The following is a 9,819-nucleotide window of genomic DNA, read 5'->3' on the forward strand; positions in this document are numbered from 1 at the left end:
CAAAAGGTACAGTAAATGACATATGGAAATGAGGTGGGGGGGGGGGGAGGGGGAGGTGTGGGCACAGGTTTTGCAATTCCGGCAGTGGCAGGGGAAGGTGCCAGGAGGGGAGGGTGAGTTATTGGGGGACGGGGAGCCTGACAAGGGAGTCACTGAGGGAATGGCCTTTACAGAAAGTGGATAGGGGTGGGGTAATCCATCTCTGGTGGTGGGGTCCGTTTGGAGTGGCGGAAATGGCAGAGGATGATGCGATGTATTGGTGGGGTGGAAGGGCCAGGGGAGGGTTCTATCGTTGTTGCAGTTGGAGGGGTGGGGTTCAAGGGCGGAGGTGCAGGAAGTGGATGAGATGCATTGGAGGGCATCATTGACCACATGGGAGGGGAAGTTACCGTCTTTAAAGAAGGAGGCCATCTGGTGGGTTCTGTAGTGGAACTGGTCCTCCTGGGAGCAGATGCAGTAGAGGCGGAGGGATTGGGAATAAAGGATAGTGTTTTTACAGGAGGCAGGGGAGAGGAGGTGTCGTCCAGATAGTTGTGGGAGTCTGTGGGTTTGATGGAGATGTCCCTGTGGAGTCAGTCACCATTGGCGAAGATGGAGATGTCCAGGAAGGGGAGGGAGGTGTCAGAGATGGTCCAGGTGAACTTAAGGTCGGGGTGGAAGGTGTTAGTGAATTGCTCATGGGAGCATGATACAGTCATCAATGTAGCGGAGGAAAAGGTGGGGAATGGTGTTCGTGTAACTCCGGAAGACGGACTGTTCTACATACCCAACAAAGAGATGGGCATCGCTGGGAGCCATGTGGGTGCCCATGGTCTGGAGGAAGTGGGAGGATTCAAAGGAGAAATTATTGGGGGTGAGGACCAGTTCAGCCGAATGAATGAGAGTGGCAGTGGAAAGGGACTGCTGGGAATGTCGGGAGACAAAGAAATGGCCAAGGTCCCAAAGAGCCTTCCACGTCCATCAAAGTTTTACCTGCACTTCCACACATGTCATTTATTGTATCCGTTGCTCTCGATGCGGTCTCCTCTACATTGGGGAGACTGGACACCTCCTAGCAGAGCGCTTTTGAGAACATCTCTGGGACACCTGCACCAATCAACCACACCGCCCCGTGGCCCAACATTTCGACTCCTCCTCCCACTCTGCCGTGGACATGGAGGTCCTGGGCCTCCTTCACCGCCGCTCCCTCACCACCAGACGCCTGGAGGAAGAACGCCTCATCTTCCACCTCGGAACACTTCAATCCCAGGGCATCAATGTGGACTTCACCAGTTTCCTCACTTCCCCTTCCCCCACCTCACCCTAATTCCAACCTTCCAGCTCAGCACTGTCCCCATGACTTGTCCTACCTGCCTATCCTCCTTTCCACCTATCCACTCCACCCTCCCCTCTGACCTATCAACTTTACCCCCATGTCCATCCACCTATTGCACTCTCAGTTACCTTCCCCCCAGCCCCACCCCCCTCCTATTTATCTCTCAGCCCTGGCCCACAAGCCTCATTCCTGATGAAAGGCATGTGCCCGAAACGTTGATTCTCCTGCTCCTTGGATGCTGTCTGACCTGCTGTGCTTTTCCAGCACCACACTCTCGACTCTGATCTCCAGTATCTGCAGTCCTCACTTTCACCTCGTGTCAGGATAAAAGGCAAGTTATTCAGCACTGAGCTGAGGAACGAGAGAGTGTTGAAGGAAGGGGGGAGACACAATGAGAGGGAGAGCAGCGTCTCTCTGACCAGGGTGAGAGCAGGGACAGGGAACACTGGGACTCTCTGTTGAATGGAGCTCTCAGCTCAGTGAGGGGTATCCGAAGGAAGTTAACAAAGTGACTGGTTAAGCAGCAGAAACTTCCGTCTCACCCTGGGGTCTGTCCCAACCTGAGGATGGGAGACAGTGAGGACTGCAGATGCTGGAGATCAGAGTCGAGCATGTGATGCTGGAAAAGCACAGTAGGTCAGGCAGCATCCAAGGAGCAGGAGAATCGACGTTTCAGGCAAAAGCCCTTCATCATGAATGAGGCTTGTGAGCTGTGGGGGTGTGAGGTAAATGGGAGGGGGATGGGGTTGGGGGGAAGGTAGCTGGGAATGCAACAGGAAGATGGAGGTGGGGGAAAGGTGATAGGTCGGAGAGGAGGGTGGAGCAGATAGATGGGAAAGGTGATGGACAGGTCAAGAGGGCGGTGCCGAGTTGGTGGCTTGGGACTGGGATAAGGGGGTGGGGAGGGGAGATGAGGAAACTGGTGAAGTCCACATTGATGCCCAGGGGTTGAAGGTTCCCAAGGCAGAAGATGAGGTGTTCTTCCTCCAGGCGTTGGGTGGTTAGTGTTTGGCGATGGAGGGGGCCCAGGACCTGCATGTCCTTGATGGAGTGGGAGGGGGAGTTGAAGTGTTCAACCAGAGAGTGGTGGGGTTGGTTGGTGCGGGTGTCCCAGAGATGTTCTCTGAAATGATCCACAAGTTGGTGTCCTATCTCCCCGATGTAGAGGAGACCACGTTGGGTCCAATGGGCAGAGTAGATGACATTGGTGGAGATGCAGGTAAATTTCTGTCGGATATGGAAGAGTCCTTTGGGGTCTTGGATGGAGGTGAGGGGGGAGGTATGGGTGCAGGTTTTGCACTTCCTGAGGTGGAAGGGGAAGGTGTTGTGGGGGTAGGGTGGAAGGGGGGGGTTGGTGGGGGGAGCATGGACCTGATGAGGGAGTTGTGGAGGGAATGGTCTCTCTGGAATGCTGATAGGGTTAAGGAGGGAAATATATCTCTGGTGGTGAGGTCTGTTTGGAGGTGGTGGAAATGGCAGAGGATGATGTGCTGTATGTGGAGGTTAGTGGGGTGGAAGGTAAGGACCGGGTTGGTTCTGTTCTTGTTGCGTTGGGAAGGATGGGGCTCAAGGGCAGAGATGTGGGGAGTGGAGGAGATTAACTGCAGAGCATCATTGACCATGTGGGAAAGGAAATTGCAATCTTGGAAGGGGGAGGCCATCTGGGATTTTCTAAGGTGGAATTGATCATCCTGGGAACAGACACAGCGAAGGCGGAGGAATTGCGAATAAGGGATGGCATTTTTACAGGAGGTAGGGTGGGAGGAAGCGTAGTCTAGGTAGCTGTGGGAGTCGGTGGGCTTGTAGTATATGTCTGTGGTTAGTCGGTTGCTGGAGATGAAGGTGGAGAGGTCCAGGAAGGGGAGGGAGGTGTCAGAGATGGTCCAGGTGAAGTTAAGGTCAGAGGGGAATGTGTTGGTGAAGTTGATGAACTTTTCAACTTCCTGACGGCAGCACGAGGTGGCGCCAATGCAGTCATCAATGTAGCGGAGGAAGAGGTGGGGAGTTGTGCCGGTGTAACTATGGAAGATGGACTGTTCGATGTAGCCGATAAAGAGACAGGCATAGCTGGGGCCCATGCAGGTGCCCATGGCGACCCCTTTGGTCTGGAGGAAGTGGGAGGATTGGAAGGAGAAGTTGTTGAGGGTGAGGACCAGTTCAGCCAGATGGATGAGGGTGTCGGTGGAAGGGTACAGTGTGAGAAGAAGAAACGGAGACCTTCATTGTGGTGAATGGATGTGTACAGGGTCTGGATGTCCATGGGGAAGGTGGGACATTGGGGACTGGGGATACGAAATCCTAGAGGAGGTGTAGGGCATGGGTGCTGTCCCGAACGTAGGTGGGTGTTCCTGGACCAAGGGGGGACAGGACGGTTAACAGAGATACGTTCTGTGGGACAGGAGCAGGCTGACAATGGGCCGGCCGGGGCAGTCAGGTTTGTGAACCTTACGAAGGAGGTAGAATGTGTGAGGTTCATGGACAATGAGGTTGGAGGCTGTAGGTGGGCGGTCCCCAGAGATGATGAGTTTGTGGATAGTCTGGGAGATGATGGTTTGGTGCTGGGAGGTGAGGTCATGGACAAGGGGGTAGTCAGAGGAGCTGTCTGCGAGTTGGCGCCTGGTTTCAGAGGAGTAGAGGTCAGTGCATCTAACTAACTCGGTGGCAGTTGGAAATGAAGAGGTCGAGGGTGGGTAACAGGCCAGCGCGGGGTGTCCAGGTGGATGGGGTGTGTTAGAGGTGGGCGAAAGGGTCTTTGGTGGGTGGGCGGGAGTCTTGATTGAAAAAGTGGGCCCGAAGGTGTTGGCAGTGGAAGAAATGTTCAGGGTCGCAACACATGTCAAACTCATTAATCTGGGAGTGCAGAGGGATGAAGGTGAGGCCTTTACTGAGGACTGAACATTCGTTCATCCTCACCACCCAACGCCTGGAGGAAGAACAGCTCATCTCCTGCTTTGGGACCCTGCAATCACAGGGGATTAATGTGGATTTCACCAGTTTCCTAATTTCTCCTCCCCCCCACCTTATCCCAGTCCTAAACCTACAACTCCCCACCGCCCTCCTGACCTGTCCATTATCTTTCCCATCTCTCCGCTCCACCCTCCTCTCTGACCTATCACCTTCTCCCCCACGTCCATCCACCTATCCCATTCCCAGTTACCTTCCCCCCAACCCCAACCCCCCTCCCATTTATCTCTCCACACCCTCAGGTTATTCAGCACTGAGCTGAGGACTGAGAGAGTGTTGAAGGAAGGGGGGAGACACAATGAGGGGGAGAGCAGCGTCTCTCTCTGACTGGGGTGAGAGTAGGGACAGGGAACACTGGGACTCTCTGTTGAATGGAGCTCTCAGCTCAGTGAGGGGTATCCGAAGGGAATCAACAAAGTGACTGGTTAAACAGCAGCAACTTCCGTCTCACCCTGGGGCCTGTCCCAACCTGAGGGTGGGATTAGCAATCCCTGAGCTCGGATTTTTGGGATATAAACCCCAGGTCCAGCCCAGAATCTGGGACAGGCTCTGATCACCAGATCTGAGCAGGATTGAGTCTTTCTCCAGTCAGATCCCAGTCAGGGTCTGAATATATTGTCACCCTGAAGCCTTTCCGGCTAACTCACCCTCTCACTCTGAATACAGACTCCAACAACAGACGTTTCAGAGACATGGATAGAGCAGGGACAGGAATGGTTGTCGCAAGTTTCAGGATTTAGATGTTTCAGTAAAAACAGGGAAGGCGGTAAAAGAGGATGAGGTGTGGCATTGTTAGTCAAGGACAGTATTACGGAGGCAGAAAGGAGGTTTGAGAACTTGTCTACTGAGGCAGTATGGGCTGAGGTTAGAAACAGGAAAGGGGAGGTCACCCTGTTGGGAGTTTTCTATCAGCCTCCGAATAGTTCCAGAGATGTAGAGGAAAGGATAGTGAAGGTGATTCTCAATAGGAGCGAGAGTAATGGGGTAGTTGTTATGGGGGACTTCAACTTTCCAAATGTTGACTGGAATTGTTAGTCACAGGGAGTTTTTGTCCAGTGTGTGCAGGAGGGCTTCCAGACACAGTATGTAGACAGGCCAACAAGGGGCGAAGTCACATTGGATTTGGTACTGGGTAATGAATACGGCCAGGTGTTAGATTTGGAGGTAGGTGAGCATTTTGGTGATAGTGACCACAAGTCAATTATGTTTGCTCTAGTGATAGAAAGGGATAGTATATACCACTGGGCAAGAGTTATAGCTGGGGGAAAGGCAATTATGATGCGATTAGGCAAGATTTAAGATGTATTGGATAGGGAAGGAAACTGCAGGGGATGGCCACAAATGAAATGTGAAGCTTATTCAATGGACAGCTCCTGCGGGTCTTAGATAGGTCTGTACCTGACAGACAGTGAGGGAGTGGTCAAGCAAGGGAGCCGTGGTTTACTGAAGAAGTTAAAGCTCTTATCAACAGGAAGAAAAAGGTGTGTGCTAGGCTGATGTGGAGATGCCGGTGTTGGACTGGGGTGTACAAAGTTAAAAATCACACAACACCAGGTTATAGTCCAACAGGTTTAATTGGAAGCACACTAGCTTTCGGAGCGACGCTCCTTCATCAGGTGATAGTGGAGGGCTCGATCGTAACACAGAATTTATAGTAAAAGTTTACAGTGTGATGTAACTGAAATTATACATTGAAAAATACCTTGATTGATTGTTGAGTTTTTCATCTGTTCGAATACCATGATAGTTTCACTTCTTTCATGTGTAAATCACAAAACTTTTTTTAAAAGTTGCATTCTCAGGTTAACTGTAACAATCGGTGTTAGCCGGATAATATGTTGAAGGTGTTAGCCCCCTGTGTTCTCTGTCTATGACCTGATGTTTAGATTGATTCTAATCTAAAAAGTGAGATAACAGAGTTTTACATAAATTCATGCAGTTTTTGAGCAAAGTGCAATGTAACTCTGCAAGTACAAATTCACCCACACAATATATGTGTGTGTGTGTGTGTGTGTGTGTGTGTGTGTGTGTGTGTGTGTGTGTGTGTGTGTGTGTGTGTGTAGTGCAATGGTGGTGACCTGTAATGTGACATGAACCCAAGGTCCCAGTTGAGGCCCTCCCTATGGGTACCGAACCTAGCTATGAAAGAAGTGAAATTATCACAGTATTCTAACTATCACTATCACCTGATGAAGGAGCGTTGCTCCGAAAGCTAGTGTGCTTCCAAATAAACCTGTTGGACTATAACCTGGTGTTGTGTGATTTTTAACTTTGTACACCCCAGTCTAATACCAGCCACTCCACATCGTGATTAAGGTTGTCATGGGAATGCCAACATGAGGTCGGCCCTGAGCTGCCCCACCCCATGGGGGTGGTCTAACGAGAAGAGGTTGTTGTCTTGAACAAGATGGAATGTTTATTTATCCTGTGTTAGAACCAACAAACAGAGAGACTGGGAGACAGAGGGGAAACGTCTCTGCCCCCATCCAGACCCAGGAATGTTCTGTCTTTTCCCCAACCAAGCCCTTATGACATCAACAAATTGGGTGGAGCTTAATGCAGTCTTTAGCATTAACCCTTTCAGCACCAGGGGACCATACACAAAGCTGACAGAGTGCCAGTTGGGCTGGTCTGACTGAGGCCTCTGTCTCAGGCTCAGCACCGACACTGGGACGTGCCGTGGCCATGACATTGATCTTCATCGGCTGCGGGTTTCAGAGCAGCTTCCTGATGAACTTGGAGAATTTCCTCGGGTACACGTCAGGCTCTGCAATACGTTCGACATTCTTACTTGTGGCAAAACATATGGCGGCATGGTGGCACAGTGGAATGCACTGCTGCCTCACAGCGCCAGAGACCCACCTCAGGCAACTGTCTGTGTGGAGTTTACACATTCTCCCCGTGTCTGTGTGGGTTTCCTCTGGGTGCTCCGGTTTCCTCCCACAGTCCAAAAATGTGCAGGTCAGGTGAATTGGCCATGCTAAATTGTCCGTAGTGTTAGGTGAAGGGGTAAATGTAGGGGAATGGGTCTGGGTGGGTTTCTGTTCAGAGGGTCGGTGTGGACCAGTTGGAATGAAGGGTCTGTTTCCCCACTGTAGGGAATCTAATCTAATATTAAATCAGGAAGATTCCCTCAAACAATAACGCAGCAACCAGTTACCCTGAGGAGGTGCTTAATGAAACACGAGGAGAATTGACATTGAGACACAGCCCTGAGGTTACTTCGCAATAATTCCAATAAGAACATTGACAATCCAAGTGAGATCAGAGCCAATCAGGGCTGGTGTGTGTCAGTGTGGGTGTGTGAGAGACGGTGTGTGTGTGGTGTGTGTATACACATCTGTGTCTGTATGAGTGTGTATGCATGAGAGAGAGTTTGTGCGTGTCTGTGCATGACATGTGAATTTGTGAGTGCGTGTGTGTTGGGTAGTGTAGAGTGTGGGTGGATGTGGGGTATGTGTGGTGTGTGCATGTGGATGTGTGGGTATCTGTGTGGGGTGTGAATATGTGGATGTAGGGTGTATGGGAGTGTGTGTTTAATTCGGGGTGTGGGGATACGTGGGTATGTGGGGTGTGTGAGAGTGTTGAAGAAGTGTGTGTAAATGGGTGAGTGTGGGGGTGGGGTGGTGCCTGTGGGTGTGTGTGTGTGTAGGGTGGTGTGTGTGGGAGTGTGTGTAGGTATGAGGTGGTGTATGTGGGTATGTGTGGAGTGTGTGAGAGGTTTGGTGAGGTGTGTGTAAATGGGTGTGTGGGGGTGTGTGTATGGTGGGGTGGTGTGTGTAGGAGTGTGTGGGTGTGGGGTGGTGTGTGTAGGAGTGTGTGGGTGTGGGGTGGTGCGTGTGGGAGTGTGTGTGGGTGTGGGGGTGGTGGGTGTGGGTGTGGGTGTGTGTGTGTGTGAGTGGGTGTGTGAGCGGGTGTGTGAGCGGGTGTGTGAGTGGGTGTGTGTATGTGTGGCGGTGTGTGTGTGTGTGTGGGAGTGTGTGTGGGTGTGGGGTCGTGTGTATGGGTGTGGGGTGGGGCCTGTGGGGTGTGTGGTGGGGTGTGTGTGTGTGGGTGTGGTGTGTGTGGGGTGTGTGTGGGTGTGGGGTGGTGTGTGTGGGTGTTTGTGGGTGTGTGGTGTGTGGAGTGGTGTGTGTGGGAATTGTGTGTGGGTGTGTGGTGGTGTGTGTGGAGTGGTGAGTGTGGGAGTGCGTGTGGATTGGAAGGGGGTGTGTGTGTGTGTGTGTGTGTGTGTGTGTGTGTGTATGGGGGGGTGATCTGTGGGTGTGGTGATGTGTGTGAGTGTGAGTGTGAGTGTGAGTGTGAGTGTGTGTATGATCTGTGGGTGTGGGGTGTTGGGGTGAAATCTGAACCCAGTGACTGGTAAAGATTCCCCGTGACACCCTCAGTTTTAGCTTCAGTAACCCCCGTTCCTGACTGGGGAGGGGGATTGAGGAGGGAGCAGCCTTTGATAAAGGCCATTCCCTGAGACTCCATTCACACAGAGACACACACAACATGGACTGGGTCAGGAAACTGTCGACTCACCAGCGTGCAGTACATCTCGGGGCTCTCTCCACACGTACTGTTGGGAGGGTCCAGGCTGATCTTCAGAAACTTGGTGAGTTGGGTAACCTCAGGCTGACACGCCATGTAATCCCAGCTCAGCCCCTGGTCCCCGTGAACCTGGGTCTTACACAGGTCATAGTGACCCCAGGATGGGAAGCGTTGGCCAGACAGACCCAGGCTCAGCCACAGTGTCTGGACGGTTAACAGACTCAACAGGGACATCGCTCTGACCTGACCGTGCTCCAGGACGATGCTCTCAGTGTCAGCACCCGATCCAGGGATCAGGAATCCCACAGGTTTCTCCCAGTCTCTGCCTCAGTTTCTCAGAGTGAGCAATTCCAGCTGTTTTTCCCAATGACGGAGCAGTTTTCCAGTGGTTAGGAATTCCAGCTGTAATCTTCCAGTGTCAGTGTCAGTTGACTGGGAGTCAGGAACTGAAGTTGCTTCTGGTAGTGTCTACACTTTTCCAATAATCAGGAATTCCAGTTGTTTCTCCCAGTGTCTGTGCAGTTTTCCAGGGACCAGGAATTCCAAAGGTTTCTCCCAGTCTCTGTCTCAGTTTCTGGGATTAAGTAATTCCAGATGATTCTCCCAATGTCAGTGCAGTTTTCCAGGGATCAGGAATTCCTGCTGTTTCTCCCAGCTGCCTGATCCATCAGATGGAAGTTGTGATTGGCTGATCACCTTGGTACGAGGAGCCAATGGGATGACTCTATCCTGACCAGAGTTGGGATCCATCCATCAGCTCTTCCCCCAGCATCAGAATCCTGTTGGAAGAGAAATCAAAACCAATAGACTTTGGGATTAGTGTCCAATACTGCTTCACCACCATTCCCAATCTCTGTCTCCTGTTAGTAATGAACAATTGGGAAAGACAACAGCCAATAGGAGGACAATCAAGGGCACAGTAAGATCCCAAATGAATCACACAGCATTGCCCTTTGATGTGAGGGGCACTGCTTGTCACTGACCACTCGGGAGTTTCCTTTCTT

The 9,819-nt window shown here is 51.7% G+C and overlaps 1 protein-coding gene across 1 annotated transcript in view; it reads right to left on the reverse strand.

Annotated features, from left to right (window-relative positions):
• LOC132818572 (netrin-G1-like) overlaps window positions 1-9,049 on the reverse strand; it is a 43,555-nt gene extending 34,506 nt beyond the window's left edge. The window contains exon 1 of the mRNA XM_060829629.1: window positions 8,807-9,049. Coding sequence (XP_060685612.1) covers window positions 8,807-9,049 — 243 coding nt within the window. The remainder of the gene's footprint in view (window positions 1-8,806) is intronic.
• Between the last annotated feature and the right edge of the window lie 770 nt (window positions 9,050-9,819).

Source organism: Hemiscyllium ocellatum, chromosome 9 (genome assembly GCF_020745735.1).
Source record: "Hemiscyllium ocellatum isolate sHemOce1 chromosome 9, sHemOce1.pat.X.cur, whole genome shotgun sequence".
NCBI classification, from domain to species: Eukaryota; Metazoa; Chordata; class Chondrichthyes; order Orectolobiformes; family Hemiscylliidae; genus Hemiscyllium; species Hemiscyllium ocellatum.